General features: G+C 33.2%; 8 protein-coding genes across 8 annotated transcripts; 5 read left to right on the top strand and 3 right to left on the bottom strand.

Annotated features, from left to right (window-relative positions):
- Nucleotides 1-709: 709 nt before the first annotated feature.
- Nucleotides 710-1595, top strand: I206_102391 (uncharacterized protein; the record flags this gene model as incomplete). The annotated part of the gene is made up of 5 exons (XM_019154499.1): nt 710-728; nt 897-938; nt 1007-1143; nt 1328-1422; nt 1490-1595. 5 exons carry the CDS (start codon nt 710-712, stop codon nt 1593-1595), a joined length of 399 nt encoding a protein of 132 aa, XP_019011902.1.
- A 1147-nt stretch (nt 1596-2742) lies between these two features.
- I206_102390 (uncharacterized protein) lies at nt 2743-5635 on the top strand (the record flags this gene model as incomplete). The annotated part of the gene is made up of 3 exons (XM_019154498.1): nt 2743-2974; nt 3031-4980; nt 5064-5635. The coding sequence occupies 3 exons, from the start codon at nt 2743-2745 to the stop codon at nt 5633-5635; spliced, it is 2754 nt and encodes a 917-aa protein (XP_019011901.1).
- A 503-nt stretch (nt 5636-6138) lies between these two features.
- Nucleotides 6139-7854, top strand: I206_102389 (uncharacterized protein; the record flags this gene model as incomplete). Its single annotated transcript, XM_019154497.1, has 4 exons — nt 6139-7031; nt 7109-7194; nt 7279-7503; nt 7616-7854. The coding sequence occupies 4 exons, from the start codon at nt 6139-6141 to the stop codon at nt 7852-7854; spliced, it is 1443 nt and encodes a 480-aa protein (XP_019011900.1).
- Nucleotides 7855-8408: 554 nt separating this feature from the next.
- On the top strand, nt 8409-10151 carry I206_102388 (uncharacterized protein; the record flags this gene model as incomplete). The annotated part of the gene is made up of 6 exons (XM_019154496.2): nt 8409-8492; nt 8567-8790; nt 8882-9025; nt 9165-9619; nt 9714-9928; nt 10023-10151. The coding sequence occupies 6 exons, from the start codon at nt 8409-8411 to the stop codon at nt 10149-10151; spliced, it is 1251 nt and encodes a 416-aa protein (XP_019011899.2).
- A 404-nt stretch (nt 10152-10555) lies between these two features.
- On the bottom strand, nt 10556-11740 carry I206_102387 (uncharacterized protein; the record flags this gene model as incomplete). The annotated part of the gene is made up of 4 exons (XM_019154495.1): nt 10556-10689; nt 10823-10868; nt 10955-11029; nt 11144-11740. 4 exons carry the CDS (start codon nt 11738-11740, stop codon nt 10556-10558), a joined length of 852 nt encoding a protein of 283 aa, XP_019011898.1.
- A 439-nt stretch (nt 11741-12179) lies between these two features.
- Nucleotides 12180-12827, top strand: I206_102386 (uncharacterized protein; the record flags this gene model as incomplete). Its single annotated transcript, XM_019154494.1, has 2 exons — nt 12180-12503; nt 12693-12827. 2 exons carry the CDS (start codon nt 12180-12182, stop codon nt 12825-12827), a joined length of 459 nt encoding a protein of 152 aa, XP_019011897.1.
- Nucleotides 12828-13167: 340 nt separating this feature from the next.
- On the bottom strand, nt 13168-14810 carry I206_102385 (uncharacterized protein; the record flags this gene model as incomplete). The annotated part of the gene is made up of 7 exons (XM_019154493.1): nt 13168-13747; nt 13831-13939; nt 14006-14047; nt 14133-14319; nt 14424-14510; nt 14597-14628; nt 14789-14810. 7 exons carry the CDS (start codon nt 14808-14810, stop codon nt 13168-13170), a joined length of 1059 nt encoding a protein of 352 aa, XP_019011896.1.
- A 564-nt stretch (nt 14811-15374) lies between these two features.
- On the bottom strand, nt 15375-17636 carry I206_102384 (uncharacterized protein; the record flags this gene model as incomplete). The annotated part of the gene is made up of 12 exons (XM_019154492.1): nt 15375-15560; nt 15633-15711; nt 15770-15868; nt 15931-16068; nt 16129-16221; nt 16305-16425; nt 16491-16519; nt 16597-16732; nt 16839-16900; nt 16975-17036; nt 17172-17265; nt 17455-17636. The coding sequence occupies 12 exons, from the start codon at nt 17634-17636 to the stop codon at nt 15375-15377; spliced, it is 1281 nt and encodes a 426-aa protein (XP_019011895.1).
- Between the last annotated feature and the right edge of the window lie 405 nt (nt 17637-18041).

Genomic DNA, 18041 nt, shown 5'->3' with positions numbered 1-18041 from the left:
TGGATATCAATGATCCTAGCGAGCGCAATGAGGCTGGGGTAAGGATGTCACTGGTCAAATATGAGACGTATGGGCGGGGGATTACAAGCGAGGTCGTCGATTGAAGATTTAGGTCCTTCCTGTCAAGTTACAGACCACAGCTTCTTGATGAATGAGGGGGATTTGCTGTTGTTGGTTATTGTCCGTTGATCTTTGGCTGACGATCGTACAGTTGAGAGTTATAGATGTACAGTGAAAATGATAATAGTGACAAGAAAGAGGGAGATGTAATGGTATCAAAGTAAACCGGTCCGTCCGTTTGGTTTACAAGTAAGGAAGGTAAACGATCATCTCAACGTGGTTAAACGTATCACGTGACTCTTTGAATATGGGGTGCCAAGTGAATATTGATGTGTTTCGGTTATAGCCACAAAGCGGGATATACCGATAAATCCGCCACGCTTGACATCTCGAAGCTCAACCTCTCTCTCTCTCTTCAATGTTGAATACACGATTCTTCGTGAAGGCTATACCATCTTGATGCACAATTAGGTCATTGCATCAGCAGAACATACATCAACCGGAGTGAACAACAAGAAGCGACAACATCGAGCCTATTTTTCGCTCAATAATTATATCAAAAAAGAGGTCACAGAGCCGCAAATAGCAGCATATTTTCATCAGTTCAACCTTCACCTTCCTCCACCTTTGACCAAAGACATCTTTCAGAATGGCTGACGTCGATATGGGTAAGCTGCAAATCCCGAGAGACGCTATCAGTGAAGTCTGAGCTGAATCAATTCTCTGCATTCTCTTCATTTTCTCCTTACTCCTACTTGACCTATTACGGAACGCTTCCCTCATATCGATATCAAAATACGATGTACGCCGAAACGCTTGACATATCAAATTACTAGCTGGCGAGCTCAATGGAGCAGGTCAATCATGGGCAGCTAAATGTGCGTCTTTCTTAGAAAAAGCCCGGGACAAATCTTAAGAAGAAATTACTGATATGGTCATTATATAGCTGTTGAAGGATGGATTGTGATTGTGACAGGTTTGAACGAAGAAGCTACAGAAGAAGATTTACAAGATTTATTTGGTGATTTTGGAGAAGTTAAGAATCTATCGATGGCTTTAAATAGACGTACAGGTTATGTTATGGTGAGATTTCATTTCATCATACCTCTGATATTCTCGGAAAAAAGCCGGAATTCGGAATGAATCAACTCTCACTTAAGCTATCGTTAGAAAAAAACATGCAGATGCAACTAGGCAAATAGCGACGCTCACCTTTAGGAATAATTTCGCCACGGTATACGACGCTGATACGATAATTTCCAAATAGGGTTACGCATTAATAGAATTCCGAGAAAAAGAAGAAGCAGAAAAAGCTATAAAAGAAACAGATGGAACCACATTTCTAGAAAAAACAATTAAAACGTGAGTTAGCTATCTACACTCACCCAAAGTATCGACAAAGCTGACAAATCTTAAATTCTATTTGAAGAGATTTCGCGTTTGCTAAAGCACCATCGGGCGCAAGATCTCGCGCGCCTGCTGGGGGAGCAAGAAGAGGTGGTCGAGATAGAGAGGCTTCTCCAAGTAGACGTTAGATTGCTTATAAAACAGAAAGTAGAGACGACAGACGTTTAGACATCGTATCGGACTTCATGCATTGTATATTGCCAAGTACGTGTATGCTATCACAGAGATTGAACTCTGAATGAACATCGAATATGGTTGAACCGTGTTCTACTTGAGTTGATGAAATTCATGGTTGTAAGAATTCTGTCACTTTGTACTACTAACGTTCCTCAATGGGAAAACTTGACAGTGGATCCGTAGATCAAGGTAATTATATACGCCATATTCCGTGCACATGAAAGCTTCAAACGGGCTCCGAGGGTGTTAAACCTTCACACTATCCTTATCCGCTGACATCTTTCGAAATAAGGACCGGATCTTGCTGCATACTTCAATTGATGATTTTGAGAACGACTACATAAGCATAAGATCATCTCCTGGGGACTAGGACTGATTTCAGACAGATATCGAACCATTTCGAAAGGTCAAGATCGATATGATTATGCCAACCTGGAATGCCAAGGCCGCTCAAAACAAAGCAAATTTCAGGGCGAACATGGCGAATTAAATTATAATTCGGCATCATAAGGGTATACTCGTAGTAGGTCTAACCGACCGGCGAGTGAAACTTGAGCGGATTTGAACGTTAATAATACATGCTTTACTCATTATTCATATTTGCATGAACTTATAATAACATCTGTATTCACGATATAATTGCAATACAATTGTATCATCAATTGCTATATATACTTGAATAATAAACCATTAACCCTGCAAACTTAGGAATTCGTTTCGCCACTTACCTTTCATCGTTGTTTGGTTCGCTTTTTTTCGCGCTTCATTCAACCTTGTATCATCGTGGTTAAAACATCGAAATAAGAACGAAAGGCATAAGCATCGCTTTCATATCAACTTTCACTTGTATGGGCTTCTGAATCGATCTCACAGCATTCGAAAGGTGTACAATCTGCTGAACAAGGGAGACAAAGAAGGATAATTTATATCAATTACATATAACGGGATTAGAAAAGTGTTAAAGAGGCTTGGCATTCTTTGGATGAAAATCATATCTTCAAGACACGTATTCTCTTTCACCAACAACAAACAACCAACTATCATTAGTTTTAGACTTTCAAATACAAGCTCACTAGGATCCAAATTTCCACCTGTGGAATGTCCACTAATGCAGAAGCTTCAACCAGTCGCAGACTTTCAAATACCGATAAAAGGGGAGGGAAGGAAACTCGTAATAAATCTGATAAAGGTAAAGGTAAAGAGAAAGATGATGGAAGTTCAAGAAGTCCCGATAATTCTTCAATACAGGATGGATCCATGAGAGCTCTGAGTCCGAGAAGCGCAGCTAGAGAAGGAGGATCTACATCAAGAAGAGTGAGAACCGTACCTCGTGAGTTTTCAATGTCGACTTCTTCAAATGCCCCATTTACTTATGGATCATGATAGCATCTGCAATATATGAACCATCAACTCCTCCTTCACCTGCTCATCCTTCTTTACCTCATCCCGAAGATCAATCTGCTCCTCTCTCACCACCTGAACATCACAAAAAGAGACACCGTTTGAGATATTCTAGTTCCTCCGATTCCGCAGTGGATAGCGATGATGAATCTAGTGATGATGAACCTCCATGGTGGACTTTTACACAACGAGGTATGGCTAAACTTAGAGCTAAAAGTTTACATCGGAATGGAAGGGATATTGAACAAGGTAATGGAGTCATTCAAGGTCATTTAACGGAAGGTGAATCAGGTAAAGAAAGTGGAAAGGAATTTCCATTTCATATCAAAGATCGACATCGTATGAGTGGTGTATTTATACCAGGTTCAAGGAGAAGTTCAAAAGATCGAGAAGGTATAACAAGTTCAAATACTCCTTCATCTTCTTTGAAAAATATACGCAGACAAAGCGAATCTCCTTCGGCTTCTCTATCAGGAACCACTCAAAAATTATTACATCCAGCTCCTATTAAATTTCAAAATACCCAACAATTCCTTAGGCGATCATTTCATCGTCAAGATAGTACTCCACCTATAGATACAGATTCAAATGAACAAACCAGACTACCGAGACTGACACGAACAAAATCAGTCCCCGTTAGACCTGCCTCTGCACCTGCTTCACCTAACCTTGAAGCATCAAGTCCAGGAATGACAACTTTAGTTAACGATGACTTGAGTTCAAGATTACCTTCCAATGAAAGTCAACAACAGCCTAAAATATCCATGGAATTAGCTGAACCAATCTCTTCACGACGTTTAGCAAAGCGTCAATTAACTGCGCCTAATTTCCCAAAATTCTTCAGAAGAAGCGGTATGGATACGGATGAAGAACCGATGGAAGCTTTAACCGATACAGAAGCCATACCTTCAGCTCGTAATAAAATTAAATCTTCTTTATCAAAGTCTGTCGCTATGCCCGGATTAAGTAGTTCTAATTTATCAACACCTAATGGAAGTAGTCATATGATAAGGTCGAATACTGGTGGATCCAATTCCACTACAGATCAAGGAAATTCCACACCAATTAGACCAAAAAGTAAAAGACGACCCACTGCTATGTTACGTATTCAGCTTCCACCACCCATTACGAATCGATTCAAAGATGGTTGGCCTCATGCTGGAAGTTGGCAAGATGCTTTATATGGATATTACGAGGAAGGCGGCCCAAATGATCCTCGAGCAACCACTACTATCAGACCGCCTAAATCTAGAAGATCCACTGCAAAAGACGTCACTTTTGCCAAGACAACTGACGGGGAAGAAGATCCTATAACACCTCAAAGATCTGAATTCACCATGACTGGTTCAAACGTTGAAAGTGCACAAAACCAAAAATCTGACCAAGAGAAATTTGGAAATGCGGAAAATACGAAAAAGACAAAGTCAAGAAGACAAAAACGATATAGACAAGCACTTGTACCTCCCACTCCGTCCGGTCTAGGTTTTACTCCTTCCACAAGGAATGATTCAATGAACGGATATCCTTGGAACTCGAAATCAGATCTGAATGGTTCACAACAACAAGGTAATAATGCTGAGAAAGGGTTGGGTTCCAATTGGGAAAATGGTCTAGCTCAAAAAGAAGCGAAATCTCAAAATGATGTAGCAGGAGACCGAAATGGAAGTGGTTTAACGGGAGGTGAGAATTTAGAAAGACATGATACGGCGGCTACAACTACTGCTACTCACTCTACTACTCCCAGTGTACGAAGAGGTAGTGAAAAGGGATGGTGGAATTTGAGTGAGAGGAGAAAAAGAAAAGAAAAGAAAAAAGCTAGAAGAAGACAAGTCGATTCGGATTGGAAAACTAGATATCGAAGGATGTTATTCCTTGATGCGAGAGTAACGATCTGGATCAGATTGATGAACCTTGCTATTGTCGTGGTATCTTTAGGTGAGTAAGAGAGAATTAAAATTTGAATACACTCTAAGTGGTGAATTATAAAATGCTGATTGTTTAATTTGACTGAACTATAGGTCTGGTAATTACAATTCGATTAGAACTCGAACAACTTCGATTACCTGGTTTAATGGGATCATCTACAACTTTAATAATGTCATATTCATGTTTAACAATTTTACACGTTTTAACTGCAATTTATAGAGAATATTTTGGTAAACCAATTGGACTTTGGGGATTACGTTCAAAAATGTTATGGGTTTGTTTAGATTTATTATTTGTTGCTTTATGGTCTTCTGCAATGTCATTATCAATAAATGATTTAATTGCAACTCCATTAGAATGTACAAAAGGTATAGCATGGTGGAGAAAAGGATTATCATATGAATATTCAGAATTATTAAATGATTTAAATTTAAATTCAACAAATTTAATTTCTTCTTCAATTTCAAATAGTTTATCAATTACTTTACCTTCTTCTATAATCAATTCTAATTTAGTTAAAGAAGCTTGTAATAGACAAATAGGTTGTATTGCACTTTCATTAATTTCTTTATTTTTATATGGTGGAAATATGGTTATTAGTTTATTTAGAATTTTTGAAACTGTTAGAAGAACTGCTAATGTAAGTAAAGCTGTTACTTATTAAAGTAAAAAGAGAAACTTTTTTTTTTAATTATTGTATACATATCATATTAAATTTTATATTTCAATACACGCAATGCATATGCATACACGATATATTAAAGTAAAGTAAAATGATATAATGATAAATGATAACCGGTGGATGGCTCCAAAACAGTGGTAAATAAACAAATCAATATTTCAATGTTGACGTAAATAAAGTTCCCATGCGGATCTTGGCGTAATTTGTGATTTGTGATTTATGAGTAATCGTTCATTTGTCTTCTTATCCACACATCTTTCTTGCTTCTTCCTTCTTAAATCACATTTAACAGGACCTTGACTCACTTATAAACCTTCTCTGGCTTCTTTCTGGTTTCTTTCAATTTCTTCATTAGCCAAGCTTTTGATCACTTCCAAACTCTTTTGTTAAATCGAAGCTACCGAAATCTCCTATAATTCAACTAAGTTATCGAACTCTACTCCTTCAACAAATAAGGCTGTAAAAAAGAGAGGACTTTTCTCAAGATGCCTTTTCATCTACCCAGTCTAGGTTCAAAACATGATGAACAGAAAGAAAGACGTAAATCACAACTTTCAGAAGATAAACCTGCTTATATACCTACTTCTAATAGTAATGTAAGTAGAAATGGAAGCGGCGATTCTACCAAACGTAAAAGTTTACAACTTGAACGTACAATTTCAATTGGAAGTAATAATATACTTGATGATAATGAAATTAGATCAAATTCACCAAAACCAATTTCTTCACCTTCATCAAATTCAAATTATGTAGAAAATAGACGACCTAATCAACATAGAAGTTCATCTTCTACAAGTGGATTACATAGTATATTAAAAAATCCTAAAAGTCCTTCAATATTAAGTGGATCATCAGAATATACAACATTTTCAGGAAATGGAAATTCAAATTCAAATTCAAATTCATTTTTAAATGGAATAAATAAAAAAATGTCATCTTTAACATTTGATAGAACAGATACAATTGAATCTATAAATGATTTTAATGAAAATGAAATTAATAGAATTTCAAGTAATCCAAATTCAAATTCAAATCATTCAACACCTGCAACAAGTGTTTCATCTTTTAATCATAATAATAATCAAAATTGTCCTTTATATGATAATACCTATGATGAAATAACAAATAAATTTCCATTTTTTATGATGACAATTTCATCAATTTCAACTTTATCTTTTATTGCATTACCTTTAAATTTAAGAAATATTGTAATTGAAACAATTAATAATTGTTGGAAAAAAGGTATTAATAAAATTCAAGAAATTGATTATCAACCTGAATTAATGAAAAAACATAAAGAAAAAGGTTGTGATTCTGGTGTTTGGGAAATTACAATGAAAGGTCAAGCTTGGATGCCAACAAGTAGTGAACAAGTATCGTAAGTTGATTCCAATTTCAATCAAATCAATTTGTTTAAAAAAAAAAATAAAAAAAATTAATGATTTTTTTTTTCAGTTCAAAACGAATTTTAATTAAATTAATGACTGAATTTGCTAAAGAAGGATATAATTTATCTTCTTCATTTAGAACTTCAGCAAAAGGTAATTTGTTTTAAATCAAACCTAAAGGAAAAAAAAACTAAATTTAAAAGCTGATTAATATAATTAAATTGTTTAAATACGCAGATTCAGGAAAAGATTCTTTAATTTTTTTACTTGATGAACCAGATCCTGAACCTATTTTTTTCGCTGTAGCTTTTTATTCACATGATAGAATTTGGATAATTGATGCTGAAGCTGATGTTGGACAAGCTCTTGAAGAAGGTATAAAGAATTGGTGGGTTGATGGTTTACGTGATGCAAGAGTTAGAGAAAGACATTGTAGAGAATTAAGATTAAAAGGTGCACCTTGTAAGTTTGTTTTTTTGCATTCATTCATTCAGACTTTTTGATCATCTTTTATTGAAAAGTGAAAAATAGAAAAGGGAAAAAAACTAATGGAGAGAAATTTGTTAATATATAGGGACAGCTCATTCTACTCAATCTTTAATTTCTGCAAGATGTATTCATTTAACAATTAGAAAACTTATTACTCATTGTGATAGGGGTTACGATTTTGTTGGATCAGTTGATATGGCTGATAAAGAAGAAGGTGAAATGCCTGTAAGTTTTTATAGAAAGAAATGGTATAATACAAAAGGACAAGATAGATGGATGAATGAATTTGAAAATGGATTGGGTTTATCAACTGTCTCATCTTAGATTCGGTGTGATTCTTTTGGAATATTTATAGATCGGGAAAAAGTGTATAATGTTAGTTGAAGGACGTGTATTTGTACTGTATATAATGAATGTTTGAGAATAAACCAGTGACTCTTATGTATATAGATTATATGAAAGAGTGTATAATTAACATATATGAGGATGCAAGCATGAACGTCGGCGCGAAGGGTGAATACTTGATTGACAAGCTAGCTTTCATCTTCCAGTATGCAGGATGTTCATGGAATCATATCATACTACTCACTGTTTATTTGATCAATCACATCGAAATGATTCACATAGCCGGTTGTCTTTCACCCCGCAAACATTCAAGCACATGATCAACTCACAATAAGTATAAATCAATAGAGAATGAGTTGAAATATTAGTACTATTATGATTATCATTCAGGATAAATAGGTCGCGTCTTTGACCCTAAGAGTATTTGATTTTTCCCCATAATTCCATAATTTCCACCCCAATACCACCCACCACTCGTACGATTACTCAAAATTCACCAATATTGTTTTCAATTCTTTAATCTATTTACTCAAATGTCATATACAACATTACTTTGTAGATCATTTTCATCTTTTAAATCAAAATCTTTAATATTTAATAATCAAATTCGAAAAATGGTAAGTTTTTTTTAATAAATTCCTCAACTTCAATATAATCAAATGAAATCTAATTTATTAAAACTGAAATTTAGTCAAATCAATCAGTTTATATAATTTCAGCTTCTAGAACACCTGTAGGAGCAAAAGATGGATCACTTTCTACTTTAACTGCACCTCAATTAGGTGTTGTAGCTGTTAAACATGCTTTAGAAAAAGCAGGTTTATCACCTGAAAAAGTTGAAGAAGTTTATCTTGGTAATGTAGTTCAAGCTGGTGTTGGACAATCTCCTGCTAGACAAGTTGTCATTGGTGCTGGGTAAGTTTATACATTTTAAGATAATAAAGCTAGTCTATATAAAAATTGCTTAATTTAACTGAATTTTCACTAAATTCACCCTTCACTACAGTATTCCAGAATCTACCGATGCTACTACCATTAATAAAGTTTGCGCATCAGGTATGAAAGCTATAATGCTTGCTAGTCAAAATATTCAATTAGGTCAAAGAGGTATTATGATTGCTGGTGGTATGGAAAGCATGTCTCAAGCTCCGTGAGTAAAATTACATATTTTCAAATCATGTTCTATAATCGAGGCTGACTTACGAAACTTCATCTGTGCACCTGCACTTATTATTTATTTACCCAATAATAAAATAACTTTGAATGATTCAATACTTTTCCATATTCAGCTTCCTCACTCCACGACATCCACCAGGTTTCGGTCACTTTGAAACTAAAGATTCTCTCGTAGTCGATGGTCTCTTTGATGTTTACAATAAAGTACCTATGGGAAATTGTGCTGATTCAACTGCTCAAAAACATCAAATAACAAGAGAAGATCAAGATGATCATTGTTTATCTTCATATACAAGAGCAGAAGAATCTTGGGCAAAAGGATTATTTGAAGATGAAATCGCTCCTGTAACTGTTAAAACTAGAAAAGGTGATATTATAGTTAAAGAAGATGAAGATTATAAAAAATTACTTAAAGAGAAATTTAGATCTATTAGACCAGTTTTCACTAAAGATGGTACTGTTACTGCTGCCAACGCTTCTTCTTTGAATGATGGTGCTTCTGCAGTAGTTTTAGCTTCAGGTGATGTAGTTGAAAAAGAAGGTTTGAAACCTATTGCTAAAATCTTAGGTGAGTGACGAGATAATTCATAGATCCAATCATACCTATTACGAAACGAGAGAAAGAAAAATAAGCTGACATATGATTTTACCTTTGTTTGTAGGTTACGCCGATGCAGCTTGTGCACCTATAGATTTCCCAACTGCTCCTACACTTGCTGTACCTCTTGCACTCAAACATGCAGGTGTCGCTAAAGAAGATATCGCTTTATGGGAATTTAACGAAGCCTTCTCAGTAGTTGCTTGTGCTGCTGAAAAAGTTTTAGGATTAGATAGGAGTATTGTAAATGTTAAAGGTGGTGCAGTAGCTTTAGGTCACGTAAGTTTGAAAAAAAATCAAGTTTTAAGTTTTCTCCCATCAATTGAATTTAAAACTAATCTAAAATTTTTTTATTTTTTTTTGGTTTTTATAGCCAATCGGTTCATCAGGTTGTAGAATTGTTGTAACCCTTGCTCACTCTTTAAAGAAAGGAGAAAAAGGTGTTGCAGCTATTTGTAATGGTGGTGGAGCTGCTTCTGCTATCGTAATTGAAAGATTGTAAAAAGCGTAGAAATATTCAGGATTTTTAGAAAAGCATAGTGTATATCGCTTTGAATCAATAGCTTGTATATATGCATAGTAGATATCACATGTGTTATCGGTTGTCTCATATTATATTATATTATATTACATCCGCCATCATAATAAGGTTGGTCGCTAGGGATTGTTTAACCTCATGAAAAGCTACAAAGCGATATCATTGATTTTTTGACTAAACAAACGTTTCATGATTGATACAACAGAAAATACAAATCATATTTATGGATCCACAAGTTGAATACAAAATCAATTATTGTATAATACATTATATCGATTTATTTTTTTTTTCATTTTAATTTAATCTGAATTAATTAAATTAAATTATATTTTAAAGGTTTGAATATCATTAATTGTTAATTAAATTTTTTACTTCCCTATAATCCATTGTCCAACTATAGAATTTTTACCACCTTTACCCATTTCAGGATGTAAAATTACACAACGTAAAAAACGTTGTAAACGAGGTTGACGTTGTTCTAAAAATTCTTTAGAAAATTTAGCTAAAATGGAGAAATAGAAATTATAAATTAATATTAGCTTTTTGAAAAATTGTATTTGGGGTTTTTCATTTTTAATGAGAAATTTTGAATTTAATTCCATGTTTTTTTTATAAATTATTTTTTTAAAACTTACAAAAATGAGCTTTAGAAGGTAATTTTGGAATAGCATCTTTTAGTGACTATCAAAAAAAATTCCCCGAATTGATCAGTTTCATGTATAAAAAAAATGTTTTAAAAGGATTTTAAAAAAAAAATGTATTTTTACTGGATATTTAATTTTTAAAGAATTTCTTAAATTAACAAAATCTGTATAACGTTTTAATATTTCTATTGTACCTCCCTAAAAAAAGAAAACATTTAAATAATTTCATCAATATCTTTTGGAATTATCATTTTATTTTGTTTTCAAAATACCATTTATCAGGTTTTTTTGATATACCTTTGAAAAACTCACATTTATTAAAAAAATATTAATATCATAAACAACATATGATCCTAATTTTGCAACATCTTTCCAATCATCACCACCTATAATTTTCCAACCTTTAATTATAACTTGTTTTGCAAAAATAATTTCTTGTTCATTTATTTCATTTTCATTTTCATTTCTACCAATGTTAAAATAAGAAGGAGGTAATTCATTATGAATTTCAATTATTTCATTTGATCTTGATATTGGTATTAATGAATTATTATGATTATTATTATTTTCATTATCATTTTTCTTATTCAATTTTAATTTTTGTTTTTCATTTTTATGCATTTTAATTAAATCTCTTAAACCTAATATAGGAGCTTTAGAATTTTCTTCATTATTAATACTATTAACATTTTTAGATTTTGAATTTGGAATAGAAGCTAAATGATCAAAAGTAGTTTCATCTGAAGTTAAAGAACTTTCTGATCCAATTGGAGAAGGAGGTAGAAGTAAAAGTGATGAGCTACCTTCATTTTGATTTTGAGGAAGATTAAAGGAACTTTCAGGTAGATCAAAGGAACTTTCAGGTTGTTCGAGAGAAGGAGTTGATGAAAAAGGTGATGAAGAGGTCATGTCATATCTATTTAGATGATTGTAGGACTATTCACATACTGTGGGTAAGGCATATATAATCAGCTTGTACTGCTTGGTTGCGAATCTTGTTGACTATTTATCTTGTTAAAACTCAGTAAAATTAGTGGGGTGTAAGATCTTATCAATAGTATTCGGCCAGGAACTACCAAAGGTATACCTTTCATCGTCATTTATCAAGAATGAATCTCAACGTCATCACTTTCATTTTGAGTCTATTTGATTCCGTTCCGCCGCTTCTTTTTACATGGGTTTAAGAAAGTTCGATGATCGATGATGAGTTGATAACTTGACTGTACATGCAGAACAAATCAAGGTCAGAAAGATAAAACGATTAAACCCATCAAATTTAAAACAGGAAAGCAATAATCAATAAATAACTAAAATAAAGTCAAATTGAAAAATATCGATCAAACTAAAAATGGTATTTGGATTCGGTTCTTCTTCCTCTTCTTCTTCTTCTTCATCATCTTCTTCTTCCTCTTCAACACCTTCTTCTTCTTCTTCTTTTTCGTCAAATCAATTAAATGAATTAGGTTCAGAAAAACCAGCACCAACAAGAGAAGAAAGAAAATCATGTTGGAATTCACGTGATTTATATTTTGAATGTTTAAATAAAAATAAAATAATACAAGCTGGAGATGAAATTCAATCTGATTCAGATTCAAAAAAAAATGGAAATTCAATTTCAATAATTTGTAATAAAGAAAGAGAAGGATATGAAAAAGATTGTGGAAAAGCTTGGGTAAGTTTCTAAAAGAGAAACATCTTATTAAATTTGATTTTGATTTTTTCTTTTTGGATTTTTTCGCTTTCTGTTTCACTTTTTCTTGTCATTTCGTTCCATTCTGAATTCGCAACTTTTCCCAATTTGGTTTTATTTTACCAAAAAAAAAAAACATATTTAATTAAGTTAATAATTTCTATCTTATAGATCGATTATTTCAATAAAAGACGTACACTTGAATTACGTCGTCAAGCAACTATTGATGCAGCTGAAAAAAGTGGAAATAAGGATAAAGCAGATGCTTGGAGAAGTGTTAGTGGTGGAGGATCAAGTGGACGATGATAATTGGGTATAAAGGGTAGTAGAAGAATGTATGATGTTTTGTGATAGTCATGCCGATCAGTTTATTATGATTGAACGAGATTACTCGCTTGTAAGGTACTTTGGTAAATTTATGAAGACACCACTCCTGCCCAAGGTTTTATGACGTCGCGACAAACATTTGATGTAATTCAATTCATCGCAATGTAGACATATTGATCCAGTGATTGAATAATCTGAAGAAATCTTAAAAACTTTCTTAGTGTTTGAGGTGAAACGTTCAATGACAATCAATACATGCTTAAAAAATTACTACCTTTTCACTTAAATTAATCTACTTATTTCAATATAAACTTTGCAATTAAGCATTAATATCTTGTAATAAAACAGATCTATATCTAACAGTATTATCTTCAACAGCTTTAATTGCTTTAGCAGCTTCTTTCATAGGTAGAATATTTACCCAAGGTTTTACATTTTTCTCAACAGCAAGTTTTAACATTTTTTCAACTTCTTGTTTATTACCTAAATGAGAAGATGCTAAAGCTGCTGCATTTCCACTAAGAGTTTGTGAAGTAATATTTGATAAACCTTCTTCAGGCATTCCAACAAAAACTAATTTTTTTTCAACATCTAAAGTTGATAATAATTCATCTAAAGGTAATTTTGATGAAGAAGCAGTAACAATAATTAAATCAAATTCAAATTGTAAATCTTTTTCAAATCCTTTTGAGGTTGCAATAAATCTTTTTGCACCCATTTTTAAAGCATCTTCTTTTTTAGCATCTGATCTTGAAAAAACTGTTACTTCTGCTCCTAATGCATTACCGAATAAAACTGCGTAATGTCCTAATCCACCTAATCCTACAACTCCAACTTTTTTTCCTGGACCTGCACCGTTTCTTACTAAAGGTGAAAAGACGGTAAGTCCACCACATAACCTGTCAAGTAAAATGTATAACAATTAGCAATCTATATCGATCAATAATAGCTAGTCGAGAAGTCGACTTAGATCGTAACTCACATGGAAGCGGCATCGGTTGATTCAAGAGCATCAGGAATAGGGAAGACGAATCTTTCTTGAGCTCTAACGTGGGTGGAGTAACCACCTTGATGTTCATGGTTGTCGTACCCTAAGAAGCGTAAGGAAATATCAGTCTGCAAATCAAATCTACATTTTGAGCGAACCTGCCACTTACAAAGGGTGTTGTAACCGTGAACAGGTTGTCTACAATATTGTTCTAAAAAAAGATAATGTAATAACATGTCAATACGTATTTCTACACAATTAAAGATCCATGTCAATCATATAAAAATGATACTCACCGTTAGGACCTTTACATGATTTACATTCACCACAAGATCCAACTTGAGCACCAACACCAACTCTTTGTCCAATTTTAAATTCAGTTACTTTAGAACCAATTTCAACAACTTTACCAATAACTTCATGTCCTGTAACTACGAATTTAGTTTCCCAAGGTCCCCATCCTCCTGAAATTGTATGGTGGTCCTACATTTCATCGAATGAAAAGTATTAGCGAATTTATCATATTTATAATCACCGATTAAAGCTAGTTTCAAAACAAAGGGAAAAAAAAAAAAATCTCCACTTACAGATCCACAAACACCACAACATTCAACTGCTACTGTAACTCGATTATCTTCAAGAGGTTCAAGTTCATATTTTGTCAATTCAAAATTCTTAAAATATATTAAAATAAATTATGTCAATTATCAATCATTGAAATCTAATATGAGATTGACTCGTTCGATAAAGGGAAACTTACGAAATAATCTTTTGGATCTTTGATAGCGTAACCTGATTTAAACAATGATAATTGAAATTAGCTTAATGACAAGATAGAAATTTCACGTTTGAAAGAAGTATCTATCAGGTACTCTTATCTTTGATAATCGATCATATCCACATTCTTATCTTTTTTCTAGGATCAAAGATTTATCAAACAACGAGGACTTACCAGTAGCGTGAGTAATAGTCATTTTGTCTATGATTATTCAAACTTTGATAAAGATGAAATGTTTTGATTAATTGAGATTTAGTAAAGAGAATGAAAGAAATCAGCTTTTGTATATCAAAGAAGAATATTACTATCTATACTCGTATCGCTCCAATTACTTTCTCCTTTCGCCCACCCCACTAACCCCAAGTTAATTGTAAGATATAGTTAATTTCCCAGACGTCACTGGTAGAATCTCGGTAATCGGCCCGAAAATACTCCGGGCCGGAATTCAAAACCCTACATACTGTACAAACAGCGGGGATTCGCGTGGATATTAAATGTATCGGTAAGATGCCTACATATTCGGGAGATTTAAAAGATGTTTTAATAAATTAATATATATATAGATGGAAAAAAATGTTAATGTGCGATAGTAAGTAGGCAAGACGGATTATTCTATAGATAACATGATATTCATAATTATTCCTGTCAATGACGATGCAATCACAATGAATTTGCTTCAAATAGAATCTACTTATTTACTATTGAGTCTGAGAAATCTAAAGTTTCACATGGAGCAAACGAAGATTACCGATGGAGCTTTTCAAAATTCTCCACCAATTGGTTCTAAATCTTTTCTTTTCTCATAAATGACTTGAGAAGGTTTCCAACCATCTTTTTGTAATTTTCTAGCAGTATCTTCTACACCTCTGAAAACTCTTAAGAAATTACCTCCTGCAAGTAAAGATAATTCATGTTCTGTCCAACCTCTTTTAATAAGTTCGGCAAACTAAATTACGTCAATCAATAATCAACAATATCAGTCAACCTTAACCAGACCAATATGAGACAGAGAACTTACCAAATAAGGATACTTTGATACATCTTCTAATCCTTTAGGCGTACTTTCAATACCATCATAATCCGATCCTATTCCAACACTTTATCACGAATAATCAGTTTAGCCCCATGAATCAAGAATACTGTTGCATTGCTTACTGGTGTTTACCGGTCTTTTCTACAATGTATTCAATTTCATCCGCGATATATGCGACATCTACTTCTTCAGGCTTGGATGAGGCGAAAACGGGGAAAAAGCTGTATGGATGATACGAATATCAGATAATTTAATCAAAATACTTGTGAACCTATCGACTCACTTGACCATTACGACACCATCAACTTGATGCTTTCCCCTTCCGATCTTTGCCAAAATATCATCAGGAACGTTTCTTGACATATTATTGAAATGTCTTGCGGCTGAATGGGAAAGCATAACAGGTGCTCTTGTAATTGACCTTTTACATGAAACATTTAAGCAAACAGCACTCCAAGTACTTCAAACAGCGAAAACTCACAAAGCTTGTAAAGCAGTTTTGTCAGATACATGACTGATATCAACAATAACTCCTAATCTATTCATCTCAGGTATGAGTGCTCGACCAAATTTACTATAAATCAATGATATCATCAAGTCAGATTCCATTTGTTTCCTACTATCATAGAAGCGGAGAAATTTTTGATTTCAACTTACGATAAACCTCCCCATCTTTCTTCTACACCTTCAAAAATTCCAGCAGAATCGGCAAAAGCATTATTACAACTATGTGTAAGTGTCATATATCGTACACCGAGCTTATGGTATGTTCGAAGTACTAATAAATTGCAAATCAGCGTTCTATCACTTTTACTTCGAGATAGACAATTCATTGAAACTCACCAGCTAGAGAGTTGCCTAACATGTGTCCTCTATATGGTTATCAAATTTCCGTATAGATATAAGCTTCGTAAGAGTAGTGCGATTGCAATTGAAAAGAAATACTTACCCTTCAAGTCCGAACATACTAGCAACTTTACCTTCTTTAATGGCAGTCTGAACTTCATCAGAAGAAGAAGCGAAAGCGAAGGTATCAGAGTATTTTTCGATAAGATTGTATGATACATCGATTTGTTCGAGAGTGTCTGAGTAGCAAAACAAACAATTAGTAATAATTCACGTCAGTAACTGTGTTTCAAGTTTCGTAGTTATGACGTTTCTGAACTGATGAATTGTGAAAACGTTAATCACCTCGAACTTGGAAAGTTGGATTCATAAAATCCTGTCCATTATCTTCACGACATTCTACAAAACTATCCAAAGAGCAAACGATGATCAGTTTAAGACTGCTCGATATACTCTACAATGAAATTAAGGAATTACTTACATTGACCAAAAGAAAGCGCCTAATGAACCTTCTCTAATCCTTGGTATATCAACATGACCTTTCTATCATTTCACATAGAAAATTAATGATTAGTGGTGTTCTTTTTCTTAAATCTTTCAACGAGATGATAGTTGAAGTAGTAGTTATACCTGATATGGACATTTATATTTTCAAATTTAATATTTTGAATAACTCACAGAAGGTTTATTTAAATCAAATGAAGTAATATCATTCCCATAAAAAGCTCTTGCAAATTCAGGTAAATCAATATGTCCATCAATTACAGGTGACCTATTGTTTTTTTTCAATTATTAATTATAAAAATCAAATTCAGTGTTTCCTCTTCCTCATTCAATCATTAAGTAAAATAAATAATAATAAAAAAATTATAATCTTTTTTTTTTGAATAAATCATATATTCAAACATCATCAAGCAAGTTTTGAATGAAAAAAAGATAGAGAAAAAAAAACAAAACTAACCCTTTTAAATAATATTTTGCTAAACCTAAATTATCTTTTGGAATTCCATCACCTTTTATAGAAACTAAAATAATTCCTCCAATTAATATAATTGGAATTAAAATTGTAGTTAAAATTAATTTTCTTTTATTTGATTTGTTTAAATCGTTCCTATCGTGTGGAAGGAGAGGTTGAGATGACATCTTTGGGTAGTGAAGATGCGAACGATCACGATGCACCTTGTTGAGATTAGACCAAAGCTATACTGTTCTTCAGTTGCAGATTTACAATATAATTGATGAGAGTTGCAAAAGGCAGTTAGTCGACTATTATCCATATGGACTTACTTACATTCATTCGTTATCTCATTGATAGGCTGAAGCACGCGAACCATTCATTGTATCATGTGGAGACTCCACATTAGATTTCACGCAAGATGATCGCTTATTTGCTCAAGTAACTGAAATCAATTGAGATCAATCAAAGATGATCACCAAGATGAGCCATGTCATCAATCCTAGATTGAATATGAAATACATGAAGAAGTAAAAGAAAGATATTGAACAAGTATGACCCGCTAATCGGATCATACTTCTCCTCTAGCATCA

The sequence above is a fragment of the Kwoniella pini genome, chromosome 3, assembly GCF_000512605.2.
Source record: "Kwoniella pini CBS 10737 chromosome 3, complete sequence".
In the NCBI taxonomy this organism is placed as follows: domain Eukaryota; kingdom Fungi; phylum Basidiomycota; class Tremellomycetes; order Tremellales; family Cryptococcaceae; genus Kwoniella; species Kwoniella pini.
Note: the sequence above shows the minus strand (reverse complement) of the source record. Positions and strands in the feature narration are given on the sequence as shown.